We start from the raw sequence: 16,199 nt of genomic DNA on the forward strand, positions 1-16,199 counted from the left end.
GCTGGCTCTGCTAGATGGTCTTCACCAGCCTGGAAGACCTGCTACGAGCCTGGGACCAGCCAGGAACACCAGAGACCCTGTGGCAAGAGAATGGGCCAGGCCCTGCGGCTGAGGCAGACTGGCACTTCTTCAAGGCCTCTCCCAGCTTCCTGGCGGCTGGGGACTGGCTGCTCCCTCCGGAGGAAGGCGGCCTCTTATCTGGGCTTATCTCCTGCCAATGAAGTGTTTGCTTTCTTTGTTTTTGTTGCAGCCCCAGGCAAACTGATCGGGTAGGAAGGCCAGAGAAACTGGGTGGCCAGGGTTGGGCTTCCCAGGGTTAAGGCCTCTGCTCTCTGAGATTCCTACCATTGCCCAAGCCACCTCCTTCAGCTGTCAGACCGAGTCCTGTTTCCAGATCTCCCACTTTGCTGTTATCCATGTCCATTGCTGACTGGCTGACCTCCATTTTGCCTGGGGTCCTCAAAAACAAGCTAACTCCCAACATCCTGGTATGTCCTGAGAGTGGCAGTCCCAGACACAGCCTCACCTTCAAGTCTGACCTACTCCTTGAGGCCCTGCCGTGGGGGCCGCCCCCTCCCATGTTCCGGGAAGCAGGGTTGTGGCGCAACTTATCTGCATATCCAGCCCAAAGCACTGGCCTGGGCTATACGGGCGTCAATAAATCTCAGAACTGAGCTCTGGGCCCTGCTCCAGGTCCCCATGAGAAGCTTCTACGTTCCCTAGCGATCGTGCCGCCCCGCCCCGCGTGCCCTGCCAGGTCCCCGAGCAGCGCTGGCCCCAGGCCGGTCACACAGTAGCTGCTCACAAGGACTGACCCAAATAGGAGCAAATGACCCCCGCCCCCCCGCCCCGGGGGAGCCGCGGCATGGTTTGCAGAACGCTGAATTCCAGCGGCCGTCTGGGCTGCAGCTCCCAATTACCATATTAGAGATAAGGCCTGGCAGTTCCAGGGGTCTAGCCATGATCCGCTCCCTCACCCCCCAAGCCTAGCAGCCCGGCTCCGCTGGTCGCTTCAACTTCTTGGTCTCAGTCCTTAGAGCCTGTTTCCCTTATGGATAAAAGGAGTCTCTTAAAACTATCAGGAATAATAAATAATCCGGTTTGCGGAACCCCAAACGAAGGACAGAGTTGCGGCAGCACAGGCGCGGGCTTTATTGTAAAGCACGTAGTGACCACGGGCTCCCAGTTCGAATGATAGGGCTACAGCCAAGTCACGGTTTTATACCCCGACTCTCAACTTGGCGCAGGCGCCTGAGGGCAGCCCGGTAACCGAGAGGGGAAAAGTCACTTCCGGAAGCTGAGGTGGGGGAGGCGGAAACTTTGAAACTTCCAACGAGAACCACCCCTTCGTGGCTATTGCACGCACCAGAAGGGACTCATGCTGTTGGCCAGCTCTTCTCCCTGTTAAAGGGACACAGCGATCCTCTTTTTATCCCTAAGTCTTCGGAAGGCTTCCGCCCACACCCAATATGGCGGGCGTCGGGAGCCGGTAGAGTTCTGGGAATGTGGAGCAGAAGATCACTGGGAGGGGGTGGAGCCTCCTTTGCCCAAGTTTCGATCCCACCAGGACTGGATAATGCGCGTCCAGCTGGCGCTTTGTCGCATCTGTGTTGCAGTCCCCGCGCTCTTTGGGCGAGGAAGTCCCTTTAGGGAAGGAGTAAAGAGTTAAATGAATGAGCCTCACCCTGGCATCCCGAATCAAGTCCTCACATTCTGAGTAGAAATGTAAAGACCACCGTCACCAGCTTGCTCTGCACTGAGCGGTCAAGGGCGCTAGAAGATGAGTGGGCTCTCGGGAATCCGGATTGGTTGGAGCCGACAAACTGCTGGGACCCTAAATGAAACCTCAGAGCCAGAGGTCTTAAGAGGATGGGGCTGAATTCAAGAATTTAAAGTGGCTCACAAGTTGGGGAGACGTTCAGATACTAGCAAGCTTCGAGCCCTCGGAACCTCGGGGACTCAGGAACTTTGGCCTGAAATGAGTCTGTAGTACAGATCACAGAAAACCTTGGTTCTCTTAGCGGTCTAGCTGTAAAAGAACTCTGGACTACAGGTGCCGACAAGTCCCGGAACTGGGGGCGGGGTTTCGGACAAAGAAGGAAGAGGGAGGAAATCCTTGGACTGCAAGTCACAGAACACAAGGGACAAAGAAGGGACTAGAACTGCAAGTCCCGGCATGCCCTGAAACACGAAAGGGAAAAACCTGGCGGGCCTGAAACTACAAATCCCGACATGCCCTAGATAGCAGAAGGGGAAGGTGGGTATAGGTCCGGTCGCACCCTATGCAGGTGCTCACCTTGAAGGAACCCTCAAACTCGTCGCTCATCCTTCTGAGTTCGCGGCCGTAACGCTGCGCGGCCCAGAGGTTGGGGGGAGCCGAACGCGAGCGGCCCCGAAAGGGGCTGAGCTCCTCCTCCATCCCTTCATCCTCCTCGGTCCCCGCGGGGTACGAACTGTGGCGACTCCGGGTCTCCATAGCCCCAACGCCTGCAGGAGTCGGGATGGAAGAGGTGTGAATTTCGACCTGCCCTTCACACTCGCCTTCCAATAGCCCCAGTCCCTCTTTTGCGAATGGAGGGAGCTAAGAGGGTTTTTGTGAGAAATCGAGTTAACTTCCACAAATCCTTGTCGAGTGCCAGGAATGAAGGACGACTTTAGTGTACAAAAAGACTTTCTACTGTGCCTTTCACAAAGTAGAGGAATAAGAGGTAACTCACATGGTCTCATAGCAACCCCTGACTAGGGAGGTGTTCTGTTCTTTGCGGAGAACAAGAACTCTCTGCATTCCGTATTGCACCTTTTTTTTTTTGGAGACAGTGTCCAGAACTGTGGATTTTTTTTTTCTTTTCTGAGACGAGCATTTATGTGCTAAACTATCCTCACCACCTGGTTCTACAGACCAAACATAGAGGCTTGTCCTGGGCATGGTTCATATTTATAATCCCAGAAATGGTGAGCTGGAAGCAGGGGGTTGAGGAGTTCAAAACCAGTCTCCACTACAGGAGAATGTGTAGTCACTTCTCACAAATGGGGAAGTGGGGAGACAACAGCTACACAGGTGTTCAGAGACGTCAGTTCTCTCAGGTTGACAAGACTGTTAAGCCCTGAGGCCAGAAGTTTGGGTTTAGCCCCCGGAGTCCATCAGGGTGTGCAACTCTTGCCTTGCCCAGCCACCCTTACTTAAACTCCACGTTAGTTTCCTCCCTTCATGAAGAGTCTCACCTACCCTGCATACTAACGCACCTGTGTGAAGGTCACATCGGAATGTAGACATGCTCTGTGAGCTGCAAGCGAATTGTGGATGATCTGCTTCTTTGATCTGGGTACTGTGTGCCATCCTAACTTCTGCCATCTGTACCCCCTCTGCTCAGACCAGTGAAGACCCAGAACCACTCCCAGGGGCAGAGTCCAGAGCTAGGTACTGCCTGCTGCCCACACCCAGGTGTCTGCAGGGAAAGCTTGGGAGGAGGTAAAATTCCCCCCCCCCCCCCCCCCAGGTTTGGAGGTTGGTAAGTTTGCCTCCCTTTCTCAAAGGTCAATGGGCAGAACTCTGCAATTTAGCTCCAGTACTGAGGATCCCAGCTGCAGACATGTAACAGAAAGCCAGAGGTAAGGAGGGAACCATCATGAAAGGCCTGGCCTGGTCTGCTCAAAGCACCTGGCCAGAACAATATCATTGCCCATCTACAGAGTATCTCAGGGGGACTACTCAGCAGCTAGATGGGTTCCCCTTTTATGACCATGAACCCATTTCCCCAATTCCCTGGCACATCAGTGTCTTTCTCTGTGACACAGGGACAGCCTGTCTCATAGTCACCATGAGAACAGACAAGACAGGAGAGCACTCCACCTTGTCCTGTGAACAGCCATTGGCTTCTTGGCTCCTGTATGGCAGATGTGGAGTTCTCCCCATCTTACAGAGAAGGAAGGCAGAAGCTAAAAGGCTCACGCCTGAGTCTCTTGGTGGTACACCCTATCTGCACTGAAAAATGAAATGTCACTTCAACTGGACCTGAGCCCTGGAACCTCAGCATTCAGGTGCTGTGCTGGCAGGAAGGTGAAGATGTCCAGGTGGCCTTGGTGGGAGCTCAGCCCACTTCCTTCACCAAGGGCTGGTGAGACTGCTCAGCCAGTACAGGAGCTTCCAGTAGGAGCCTGAGGACCTGAGTGGGAACCTTGGAGTCCATGTGAAGGGGGAAGGAGAAGATGACCTCTACAAGCTGTCCTCTGCCCTGCACGGATACTTGGGCAGTGTGGCACACGTGCTCCCTCCCCCAACAGATCTGCTTTCATGAGCAGGGTTAAAATCCTTGCTTAGCACGCTCAAGGCCCTGGGTTCCATCCACAGCACCTCACAAAACAAAAAAACAACCAATCAAGGAGGACACTGAGCAGGTCGGGCTAGAGGCTTCTCTCGGATTCATTAATTTAGTTCTCAGTTCATATTATTGGGGAAGTTCCTCATTTGACAGGGGATGAAACTAAGGCACAGAGACAGTATGCAACCTACCCAAGGCCACACAGTGATGAAGACTAGTGCAAACCCAACCCGCCTGACCCCGAGGTCTGTCCATCTCGTGTCCTAGCCCCCTTCAACAGTACCCAGTGGCCCAGTCTGGAGGAGTCATTTTCTTCCTCCTCACTTGTCACCTCTGCCGAGAGCCTGTGCTGTGGCATGGAGGATGGCAGTCACTAAAGGTGCTCAGCAAGGCCAAGCACCCCAGCAACAAAATGACACCCATTTGTGTCAAGAGACTTTACTGATGGATGAGATAGGGTCTCAGGTAGCTGGAATGCTGGCCTTAAACTTCTGGTCCTCCTGCTTCCACCTCCCAGCTGCAGTTTGAGTTGCTGAGACTGGAAGCCAAGGCTGTGCTGTGCACCCTCTAGTCAGGCACTCTACAGCCTGAGCTGCATCTCCTGCCCCTGAGTGGAATTTTTAGAAACATCTTTGCATTTACTGGAAAGAACCTGGAGATTCTGTGAACTCCTTGGATAAAGAGGGTGGGTGGGTGTGGCCCAGACCCGCCTCAATCCCTCAGGGGAAGGGATGGGTGGCTTCTCTCTGGGTGGATGCTCAGCCCTGCCCATTTATGCCACCCCCCCAGACAGAGCGGAGTAGGAGGATGGGAAGAGACAGGTTGTCTTGCACCTTTAGCTTTAAATTCCTTACCCAGGGGGTTTCTAGGTAAGTGGGTGTGGCTGAATAGGAAAATTCACAGTTCAAGGAGCAGCCTAGCATACTCCATTAAAACTGGCGGAAGTGGCCGGGCGGTGGTGGCGCACGCCTTTAATCTCAGCACTCGGGAGGCAGAGGCAGGTGGATCTTTGTGAGTTCGAGGCCAGCCTGGTCTACAGAGCGAGATCCAGGAAAAGGCGCAAAGCTACACAGAGAAACCCTGCCTCAAAAAACCAAAAATAAAATAAAAAAAAAACTGGCGGAAGTGCCCAGGAGGTGACAAGCCAGGAAAAAGTGCTTGCCACGAAGCCTGATGACTTCAGTTCCGTTCCTGAGACCCACAAAGTAGAAAAGGAGAGAACCAAACCAACTCCTGAAATTCTCTTCTGATCTCCACACATGTCCTTACACACAAAAAACATGGCAAGGTGGAAAAGAGTAATAGAAACAAAAACGGTGGTGTCCTATACCCTTCCAAGAACAGTGAGGCTTTGCCCTCACTCAGGCAGGGTAGGCCACTGTACCTGCCATGTCTCCATAGTGGCCTGCCCAGACTTGTGCTGTAGCCTTGAGCAAAGACATTCTAGAGTTCCAGCCTGGGTCCTCACCTGGCCCTGCTCTGGCCAAGCGTTCTATCAGGGCCTCTATAACAACAGCCCAGCTTGCTCATAGTTGGGGTCACAGACAAAATGCCCCCCAAAACACCACTGTGCCCACCATCACTTTACTCAATAACACTGAAATAGGAATTTCATACAATTTTTACCTGTTTTAATAAAATATTATTTGTTTAAGAAAAAAGCTGGGCGGTGGTGGCACACCACTTTAATCCCAGCACACCGGAGGCAGATCTCTGTGAGAGGCCAGCCTGATCTACAGAGTGAGTTTCAGGACAGCCAGAGCTGCACAGAGAAACCTGGTCTCCAAAAAAACCCAAACCAAACCAAACAAACAAACAAAAAAAAATAATTTGCTCCCTTGATTTTGTCAACCAATCATTTCAATAGATTAGAAACTGTTCCCAGCTAGGCGTGGTAGCACACACCTTTAATCCACATCTTTAATCCAAGCCCTTGGGAGGCAGAAACAGGAGTTCAAGGCCAGCCAGGGCTACTCAGAAAAGTCCTGTCTTTAAAGACAAAAATTGTTCCGGGAGGTGCAAATCTATACAGTCCCAGCTTCTCGATAGTTGGCTGTCTGAGGCAGGAGGGTTGCTTATGTCCAGGAGTTTGAGGCCAGCCTGGGCAACACAGTGAGATTTTGTCTCAACAAACATAAAAAAGTCTGGGGATGTGTTTCAGTGATAGTGTTTGCCTAGTAAGCTCGAGGCCCTGGGTCCTGACCTTAAAACCTCAAAACATAGCCGGGCGGTGGTGGCGCACGCCTTTAATCCCAGCACTCGGGAGGCAGAGCCAGGTGGATCTCTATGAGTTCGAGGCCAGCCTGGTCTCCAAAGCGAGTTCCAGGAAAGGCGCAAAGCTACACAGAGAAACCCTGTCTCGAAAAACCAAAAAAAAAAAAAAAAAAAAACAACCTCAAAACATAACAACAAAAGCATTCCTAGTTCAGGGGTAGTGCAAAACCACAGGGATTTAGCCCATGTCTGTGGTTTTCCAATCCCTGCTCTAAATCCTAACTGCCTACCTTAAATCTTGAATGGTTGTATGGAAGGAAGGAATGCCTTCAAGTCACTTCTATCCTGAGTCTAACCTACACCTCATGTTTGCCATCCAAGAACACTGGATGTTCAAGGCCTTTACTACTGATGGAAACCCAGGTCTGCAGATCCTGAGCCAACTCACAGTAACAATGATAACCACAACTATGGTAGTAATAGGGCATAGGACCTCCATGGTACCTCCTCTGTGCCAGGCAGTTTCTAAGCACTGTTCACATGAACTCAGGTACCCTTACTGCAGCCCTGTGAAGTAGGAACAGTTCTATTCCCATTTTACAGCTTGGGAAACTCAGGCGGAGCGGTTAATCTTTCAATGGGTTCCTAAAGGGCCCTCCTCAGATGCTGCAGTCTGGACCAGAGGCCAGTATTGGCTGCTTCTCCCATTTTATGGCCTTCTCCCCTTCCCACTGTGCAGTCTGTTCCAGGCATTGCACTGCAGTCCCTGCCCCAGGGATGCTCACAGCCCAGTGGGCCTGGTGCAAGCAGGCAGGAGAGCTAGATCAGAGAGAGCTGACTGCAGAAATGGCCAGTAGCTCTATGGCTCTGGCAGGTCTGACACTTGCAAATTTTTTTATGGAGAGTCACTTGTTTTGCTGGAAGAGCCTCACTAAGGTGCCCAAGCTGGCCTCAAACTCATCCATGCTTGGTGCTGAGATTTTAGGCATATCTTACTGATGCCCAAATGCTAACAACTACCACAACCAGTTCTGGCAATTGCTTTTGAGACAACTAAATACTAAATCAAATGTTTATGACACTCCATACACACACACACACACACACACACACACACAGGCTCAGGGAGGGTATCTGTGGTCTAGTCCCCACCTAGCAGGGAAGCAAAGACATTCAGCTACCTTCCCTATGGCTGTTTCCCCTGGCAGCCCTCCTTCACGGAGCTGGAGCTGAGCTGGGGTGCACCTTTCTCCACTCCCGGCCACACTTGCAGGCCATGCTTTCACTGCGCTCCCTAAATCTTTCTTCCAACTTTCAGGTTGCTGAGTATCTTCCTCAACACCTCCTTCCTTCCTACCCAACTCCCAGTCCTGGGGATGTGGCTCATAGAAGAACACTTGCTCAGCATGTGCAAAGGCCCTGGGTTCCATCCCCAGCACAGTAAGAATGAAAAAAAAATCTTCCCAGGATTCCAGTCAAAGTTGTTCTTACAACAGCCTTCAAAGGCCTGTACAGACTGAATTGGACAGGGCTCTACTTACCCTTCTTTACCTCTCCCCACTTGGGGCCCTGCTACCCAGGAGCAATTCTTGTCCCGGGGCCTCCTAACTTCCTGTTCTCTTTACCTGAAACACAGGCATCAGAATAGCTAACTCTCAGCCTTACCTATTCGGCTGCTCCCTCCTAAGACCAGCCCTGACTACCTAGGTAAGTCACTCCTCAGTCACTCCATAGCCCTGGGACTCTGCTCTCTACCTCCAACACACATCATCTTCTGAACACTGCGAAGGTTTCTTATGGCTCCTCTGTTGGTGTCTGTCCCACCACTGTAGGACATGGATGAAGAGGAGTTAGTGTGCCTCAGGGATGAGGAGGAACAGCCAGGTGTGGGCAGAGGACGGAGAGGAGCGAGGAGCAGAAAAAGAGCAAGCAAGACATCTGGAGGTTAAAAGAAGTGTGGTGGGCTGGAGAGATGGTTCAGTGGCTCAGAGCATTTACTGCTCTTGCAGAGGATGTGAGTTCAGTACCCAGCAACCACATGGGGCGGCGCACAACAACCTATAACAGCTCTAGGGATCTAGCACCCTCTTCTGGACTCCAAGGAACCTGCACTTGCACACATACAGGCACACATATACATACAATTTTTTTAAAAAAAGTGTGGGGTTGGGGATTTAGCTCAGTGGTAGAGCACTTGCTTAGTAAGCGAAAGGCCCTGGGTTCGAGCCTCGGCTCCAAAAAAAAAAAAGTGTGGAATGCCAGGCATGTTGGCCCACCTATGATCCCAGTACTTGGGAGGTAGAGGCAGGAGGATCGGAAATTCAAGGCTAGTCTCACTTGTACAGCAAGTTTGAAGCAGCCCTGGGATATATGAGGCCTTGTCTCAAAAAGGGAGTGGGGACTGTGCCGTGGTGGCACACACCTTTAATCCCAGCACTCGGGAGGCAGAGGCAGGCAGATCTCTCTGAGTTCAAGGCCAGCCTGGTCTACAGAGCAAGTTCCAGGACAGACTCCAAAGCTACAGAGAGGAATCCTGTCTCAAAAAAAAACAAAGAAAAAGAAAAGAAAAAAAGAAGGAAATGGGGGTCATTTAAGCTCTAGTGGGCAGTGACAGACCGGGTTAAGCTGAGATTTCTGTGGCTGTACAGGCTCAACCCTGGGAGTGGAGAGGACTGAGAAATAACCAGTATCTTCCAATGCTTCTCCTTCCATTTTGGCACTCACTTTCCAATCCTCACACTGGTCTTCTGTTTGTCACTTTGGTCACCTGCCTGTCCCATCTGTGCAAGGACAGTCCTGCTGTGGGTGATCCATGGGGCAAGAAAGAACCTACTGGCTGGGCAGTGGTAGCACATACCTTTAATCCCAGCACTTGGGAGGCCAGCCTGGTCTACAGATAAGTTCCAGGACAGCCAGGGCTACATAGAGAAGCCCTATCTTCAAACAAAAAAAAAAGGAAAAAAAGAAAAGAAAGAACGAACGAACCTACTGGCCACTGGAAGGCCCTAACCCAGGAAGAACAGGTACTCAGAAACTGAGGAGTCTTCCAGCACCACTTCTTAGGGTGACCTTAGGAAAGTCACTTCCTCTTTGGGCATCTGTTTGCCTCCCACTGCTGTCTATCCTGGGGCCTGTTTTGAGCATTCAGTGAAGCAGCTTGATCACTAAGGGCATGCCAAATATTTCTGTGAATTAGCCCTGTGGTCTTACAAAGGTAGTGATAGTTTGTAGAAGAGACATTTTGAGGCTCAGAGCTATGTGGGACTTACCCCAGAGTCTTCAGGAAGTATGGCTGCAACAGGGACACAAGGGGCAACTGAGTGGGGGGCAAGGGACAGGCAGATGACGGTGGGGTGGGGAACCTACCTCCATGATGACTGCTGTTGGCTGCCTGCCCCTGTTGGTGTCTGATGTTCCCCAGGAGACCTGGGGCCAGGTAGGGACCCGGTTGGTCCCCAGTGAGGCTTGGGCCCAGGCCCCTATCAGCAGTACTGGAGTCTTCCTGCTCACTCGGCTCAAACTCTGGGATCTGGAACATACTCTGGGCTGTAAAGACAAGGTAAGAAGTACTTAGGGCAGAGCGAGGCAAACAGTGGTGAGGAGAAGCAGGAGAGGTGCCCCTGGCACCCCCACACAACACAGGCCCATCAGTCTTCCCAAGCCCTCATCTGTCTGCTGGGTCTGGCCCCTGGCTCCCTCTCCTACTGGATCACACGCGCGCGCGCGCGCGCGCATACACACACACAACACAGGCCTATCAGTCTTCCCAAGCCCTCATCTGTCCGCTGGGTCTGGCCTGGTGGAGAACACAGGCTGTCCCCAGGATACTAAATCTCTCTTTAGAGTTCTGTCCAGGCCCTGGCGCGTCCCGCTTGCCCGTTATGACCGCGAAGAGGTCTCACCCCAAGCCCGATCTCGAGGCCCCTGACCCGGACCTGCCTCCTCCCTCTAGTTCTAAGGGCGCCCGGTCCTAGTTTCCTGGGCGACGGGAACTGTCACGCATCTGACCCAATCAGTTCTCGAAGTAAATCCCGGGTCGGCCTGGAGGCGGGGCCACCCCAAGCCAGGTCCCACCCCTGCAGTCGACCTGCTGGTCTCCACCGCCTTCCTCCCGCGTCGCTCCCCAGGCTCCGGATTCCGGGATCTGACTTCCTCACGTCTAGGGCCTGTGCAGGAGCCAGCAAGGGCTGCTGTGGGGTTCGCATTTGGATCGGGAAGGCCTGCTTCGGCTGATACATCCTCTAGCCCCTCTGGGCCCGAATCCCCTCCTGTAAAATGGGGCTAATGACACCTCCCTGGGGAGCTGGTGAAAACGCTGTAAACAGCTCAGTGATTACTATGGGCGAAAGCACTGGTAGAGCCGTTCACTGAAGCTCGGCCGTAGGGTGCAGTGATCGTTGCGATGGTTATTGCTCTTCCTGGACCCAGGGACCGGGATGGGGAAGCCGGCTCCTTCCTCCTCCTGGTCGTGGAGGCCTCGCGTTGCCCAACTCGGGGACAACCCACCGCGCCATCTCGGGAGCTCCTTCCAAGCAGGATGGCCGCCCGGGTGCGGGAGAAGGGACAGGGGCGCCCAGGAGGACGAGCCGTGGGGCTCTCGGGGGCTCGGCTGCTAGAAAAGGTGTGTGCAAGCGGCCGCAGGCCGGAGCGCGGAGCCCGCGAACAGAAGCTAGGGGGCGGGGCCAGGATGCCATCTTGATTGTGGGCGGAAGTTCCCTTCAGCGACCCAGTGCGGGGAAGTCGTTGCCGCCCCCATATGGGCACGCCGATCCCGATGTGGGCTAGGGGATCCAAGCGTAGGAAACAGTAGTTCCCCAAACATTAAGAGCTTGGCAGCTCAGGACATGAGTAACGCGAGTGCTTGCTGCGTGCGGCCCTGTCTCCACCTCTCGGCCGCCCGCAGCCATCCGTAACCCCGGACGCCCGCCGCCAGCGCATCTCGCGTCGATTCTCGAAGAGCTGCACGCCGGGCGCGGCGCACGGCCTCGGAATCTCCATCGGCTGCTACGCAGTTTGCGTAGCGAACGGACGCCCGCGCAGGCGCAGGAGTGGGGCGGAGCAGCGGGAGCCGGGGAGCTGGAGCCCCGTGTCCCGGCGACCGGATCCCGCTTCCCCAGCAGCGGCCTGAGGACCTGACATCGACTTCCTCTTATTCACCGGGGCTGAGGGTGGACGCAGTGGGGGAACAACGTCTGGAATCTTGAGGACAGAGGAAGAAGCCCCCCAATCCGGATTATTGGAGGGGAAAGAGCCACCAAGCGTGGGGAGGGGGAGAGCGGGGCGTTGGGCGCCCCCGCAGCGGCCGCTGTCCTAAGCTGACGGGCATCGGCCGGCTCTCCCCCTCCTGCCAGCCGGACACGAGCGACCAAGGCCAGGGACTTTCTGTACCACTGCATCCTCCCATCTTGGCTCTGGGGCTGACCCAGGGAGGGACACCCCCAACCCCCACTCCATTTGCCCTGGGTAGGAAAGAGTACCCTTACACACTCCAGAGTGAGGGGTTCAGGGCCCAGATTACCCGTGCCCACCCCCCACCCCCCGTCTCTTGAGGAGGAAAGGCCTGGCAACCCCAACTTCTTTCCTCCAGAGTCCCCAGCTCTCACCATCCCCTGCAGTAACCACCCCTCCGTATTTATTTCCCTGGCTTCTGGCCAGCCCTCCATCTCTGTCTCCTGGTTTCAGGCCTCCCTCCTTGACATGGAGAGTAACCTGTCTGGCCTGGTGCCTGCAGCCGGGCTGGTACCTGCACTGCCGCCTACAGTGACTCTGGGGCTGACCGCTGCCTACACTGCCCTGTACGCGCTGCTCTTCTTCTCTGTCTATGCCCAGCTCTGGCTGGTGCTTCTGTATGGGCACAAGCGCCTCAGCTATCAGACGGTGTTCCTGGCACTCTGTCTGCTCTGGGCAGCCTTGCGTACCACACTCTTCTCCTTCTACTTCCGAGATACCCCCAGGGCCAACCGCCTGGGGCCCTTGCCTTTCTGGCTTCTCTACTGCTGCCCTGTCTGCTTGCAGTTCTTCACACTGACGCTTATGAACCTCTACTTTGCCCAGGTAACCACGGGAACTGGTGTGGTGGGGGTGGGAGGAGGGCAAACCCAAGGGTCCAGAGGAGTGATGGGTCTCTCCGCTCCCAGGTGGTGTTCAAGGCCAAGGCAAAGCGTCGGCCAGAGATGAGCCGAGGCTTGTAAGTACTGGAGAAGTTAATGGGTCAGTGGCAGGGTTGAGAGAAGAACCCCAGAACATTTGTGATAGAGCTAGGAAAAACTAAAGTGCCTGCTGCAGATAGCCGTGATAGTGCCATCCACGGTGGAGAAAGATAGAAGCTCCGACCCATGGACTCTATAAAGTATTGGTGCACTTCCAGTGACCTTGGCTGCACCGTCCCTGCCTGCCTGTCCTTTGCACAATGTCTTCCAGTTTATAAGGATATTTCACAAGCATCTTTTTACATCTCACCTGAGATACTATTCTTATTCTCATTTTAAGAGATGAAGAAACTGAGGCCCAGTTAGATAAAACAACGTGTTCAAGGTCACACAGCTGGAGGAAGGCCCAGTCAGGGCTCAGGTCCCGATGTCTGAGCCCCTGTCTGGTGCTCCTCCTGCAATGCCGTAGCTTTCAGTCACCTCACCTCTTTGAACCTCACCTTCCCTCCTGTGCAAAACTAGCCGAGCAGAGTTTGGACCACCCGAGCTCTGGTTGGCCCTGGGGTCTTCTGAGGAGTCAGGGCGGTTGGTGAGGGCCAAGGAGACCCATGGTCGGGGGCTGACGTTGCTGTGGGCTGCAGGCTGGCTGTCCGAGGGGCCTTCGTGGGCGCTTCACTGCTCTTTCTGCTGGTGAATGTACTGTGTGCAGTGCTGTCCCGCCAGCGGCGCGCACAGCCCTGGGTTCTCCTGCTGGTCCGCGTCCTGGTGAGCGACTCTCTCTTCGTCATCTGTGCCCTCTCGCTTGCTGCCTGCCTCTGCCTCGTCGCCCGGCGAGCCCCTTCCACTAGCATCTACTTAGAGGCTAAGGTAGGGCCACCAACCCTGATGTGGTATCCTTGAGGATCCTTGGACAGAGGTCTTTAGGGTGTAGAGGAAGCCTCCTCCCCCTGAAGATCCTCTACCGTCATCTCTACCAGGGGACCAGTGTGTGCCAGGCGGCTGCCATAGGGGGTGCCATGGTTCTGCTCTATGCCAGTCGGGCCTGTTACAACCTGGCAGCTCTGGCCTTGGCCCCTCGGAGCCGGCTAGATGCCTTCGATTACGACTGGTACAACGTATCTGACCAGGTAGGCATTGGTCAAGTTTGTCCCTTCTCTAGTATCTAGCCTCCAGCTGGCCAGGGCCCTGCGCCAGCATGGTCTGTGTGGTGGCAGACTGTTCTCAGCCTCTGCTTTTCCCCAGGCAGACCTGGTGAATGACCTAGGGAACAAAGGCTACCTGGTGTTTGGTCTCATCCTCTTCGTGTGGGAATTGCTGCCCACCACACTGCTGGTGGGCTTCTTCCGGGTACACCGGCCCCCGCAGGACCTGGTAGGGCCCCCAACCACCTCTAGGTCCAGTGGAGTGGGCTAGACCCTGGGAATTCTAGCCTGGGTCCTGAGACAGTTATGGGGGCAAAAATAAAAATCCATAGTAGCAGCTTCTCCCCCCACACCTACAGAGCACCAGTCGAATCCTCAACGGGCAGGTTTTTGACTCCCGTTCCTACTTCTTTGACCGGGCTGGGCACTGTGAGGATGAGGGCTGTTCCTGGGAGCACAGCCGGAGTGAGAGCACCAGGTAGGAGCCTCAACCCTGCCTGAGGGGTCTTGGGGTCCTGCCTGGCTCCATGAGACAGTGGGGACCAAGAGCCAGGCTTGACTTGTTCTGAGTGAAGCCCCCTCTGGGTTCCCAGGGCTAAAGGCGCCTACCCCTGCCCCCCATCTCATGAATGTGACCCTGGGTACTACCTGGGACTCCTGGGACTTACCTTGCTTCTCTGCCTGCAGCATGTCCGGCAGCCTGGGCTCTGGCAGCTGGTATGGTGCCATCGGGCGTGAGCCAGGCTGGGGCGGGGCCAGTCAGCCGAGGACCACTCCTCTGCTCTTCTCCCAGGTGCCAGGACCTGGCGGCCACCACCACAGCCTCTATTCCACGCCACAGACATGATCTCCTTTTACTCCCCTTAGAGCACCCAGGCCCCAGGTCCCCTTATCCCCGGCCCCTGTGCCAAGTACATCTGCCGCTTCTTGCCCAGGATGCCAGGGGACTGTGGCTGCTTCTCTCCTCTGGCCAGCTCCTTGCTGCTCCTGTCGTAGTGAGCTTGTGCCATCCCCCTAAGATAGGGACAAGGCCCCCAGGCTGCCAGATGCCCACAGTGCCCTGGCATGACCTGCTGCCTCTGCTTCCACACTGGAGCCAGCTACCTCTCCTGTGCCTACCACTCAATAAACAGAGTCTGTGTCCTGTCCCTTCACCTGTCGCTTGTCTGAGTTGTGTACCTTCTTCCCTGTTTGGCATCAGGCTGATCAAACACTGGCCTTTGCCATGGGTCGCTAGGCTGGAAGGGAGCCACTCACTTTCATCAAGGCTAGCGGGCATGGGGCGGTAGAGGGACTGCACAGGCCTCTGTTGTCCAAGTTGTCCTGGTTTAGAGTGGCCTTCTCGATGTTGCCCAGCCTGGCCTGAAATTCTTGGGCTCAGGTGATTTTTCTGCCTTAGTCTCAGCTCAAATAGCTGGGGCTAGAGGTTTGTGCACCTGCCCTGATTGAAAAGTCACCTCCACAGGCTGGAGATGTGGCTCAGTTATTGAGTACTTCGCTGCTTGACATGTCCAGGGCTATGAGTTGAGTCTCCACAGGAGGGGGCAGGGAGTCGAATCTACACGAAACTTTCTGCTGGCTATGCAGAGAGCCATAACCCCTCCCCCAGGCCACACAGCACTGTAATCATGGGGCTTTTAGGCATCCTTTAAAAAATTGTATTACAGCCAGGCGGTGGTTGTGCACATTTTAATCCCAGCACTCAGGAGGCAGAGGGAGGTAGATCTCTGTGAGTTCGAGGTCAACCTGGTCTACAAGAGTGAGTTTCTGGATAGCAGAGCCTATATAGAGAAACCCTGTCTCGAAAAACAAACAGATTGTATTACATTTATTTATTGTGTATGTGTGTGGGTTCATATTGAGGCAGTTCTCTCCTACCATGTGGGTCCCAGAGAGTGAACTCGGGTTGCCAGGCTTGGCAGCAAGTGCCTTTGGCCACCGAGCCGTCTCACCAGCCCTCTGACTTTTTTGTTTTTTGAGATGGGGTCTTCTGTGTAGCCTGGCTGTCTTGGAACTCGATCTATAGACCAGGCTGGCCTTGAACTCACAGAGATTTCCCTGCCTCAGCCTCTCTAGTGCTGAGAGGTTAAAGGAGTGTGCCACCATGCCCAGCTATCATTTTTTAATTAACATATTTGTGTGTCTGTGTGTATGAGTGGACAAGCACTTGTCACAGCACACACACACACACGTGGAGGTCAGGTGACAGCTTATTAGTTGGCTCACTCCTCTCACCATATGGATCAGGGGACAGAATTTATGTCATCAGGCTTGGTGGCAAAGACCTTTACCTGTTGGGCCATCTCATTGACCCAGTTTCAGCTTTTTGAGATAGAGACCTTGTAAGTAGCTGAAGATAACTTTGAACTCCTGAC

At 54.3% G+C, this 16,199-nt stretch overlaps 2 protein-coding genes across 3 annotated transcripts; one reads left to right on the top strand and one right to left on the bottom strand.

The window, feature by feature from the left end:
- Positions 1–1,128: 1,128 nt before the first annotated feature.
- Positions 1,129–10,901, bottom strand: Bad (BCL2 associated agonist of cell death). 2 transcript variants are annotated; one of them, XM_052713770.1, is made up of 4 exons: positions 10,621–10,901; positions 9,900–10,079; positions 2,297–2,487; positions 1,129–1,644 (listed from the first exon to the last, which is right to left on the bottom strand). In XM_052713770.1, exons 1-4 carry the CDS (start codon positions 10,769–10,771, stop codon positions 1,519–1,521), a joined length of 648 nt encoding a protein of 215 aa, XP_052569730.1. In that variant the 5' UTR covers positions 10,772–10,901; the 3' UTR covers positions 1,129–1,518. The 2 variants fall into 2 exon arrangements, with proteins under 2 accessions (XP_052569730.1, XP_052569731.1); XM_052713771.1 differs by lacking the exon at positions 10,621–10,901 and adding an exon at positions 10,436–10,567.
- On the top strand, positions 10,806–14,978 carry Gpr137 (G protein-coupled receptor 137). The gene is made up of 8 exons (XM_052713753.1): positions 10,806–11,154; positions 12,216–12,587; positions 12,671–12,720; positions 13,324–13,549; positions 13,660–13,809; positions 13,925–14,053; positions 14,184–14,302; positions 14,512–14,978. The coding sequence occupies exons 1-8, from the start codon at positions 10,936–10,938 to the stop codon at positions 14,669–14,671; spliced, it is 1,425 nt and encodes a 474-aa protein (XP_052569713.1). The 5' UTR covers positions 10,806–10,935; the 3' UTR covers positions 14,672–14,978.
- Positions 14,979–16,199: the final 1,221 nt, after the last annotated feature.

This window comes from Peromyscus californicus, unplaced genomic scaffold, assembly GCF_007827085.1.
Source record: "Peromyscus californicus insignis strain IS unplaced genomic scaffold, ASM782708v3 Scaffold_4__1_contigs__length_199733344, whole genome shotgun sequence".
Lineage (NCBI taxonomy): Eukaryota > Metazoa > Chordata > Mammalia > Rodentia > Cricetidae > Peromyscus > Peromyscus californicus.

What these genes read in the sequence shown, in the direction of transcription:
- Bad (XM_052713770.1), bottom strand. Translation starts at nt 10,771, where the DNA reads ATGTATCAGCCGAAGCAGGCCTTCCCGATCCAAATGCGAACCCCACAG. An exon ending in CAACAGCAGTCATCATGGAG is followed by an intron (nt 2,488 to 9,899) that starts GTAGGTTCCCCA and finishes CGACTCCTGCAG; the next exon opens with GCGTTGGGGCTATGGAGACC. An exon ending in AGTTTGAGGGTTCCTTCAAG is followed by an intron (nt 1,645 to 2,296) that starts GTGAGCACCTGC and finishes CCTTCCCTAAAG; the next exon opens with GGACTTCCTCGCCCAAAGAG.
- Gpr137 (XM_052713753.1), top strand. Translation starts at nt 10,936, where the DNA reads ATGGTTATTGCTCTTCCTGGACCCAGGGACCGGGATGGGGAAGCCGGC. An exon ending in GGGCTCGGCTGCTAGAAAAG is followed by an intron (nt 11,155 to 12,215) that starts GTGTGTGCAAGC and finishes TCCTGGTTTCAG; the next exon opens with GCCTCCCTCCTTGACATGGA. An exon ending in GGTACAACGTATCTGACCAG is followed by an intron (nt 13,810 to 13,924) that starts GTAGGCATTGGT and finishes GCTTTTCCCCAG; the next exon opens with GCAGACCTGGTGAATGACCT.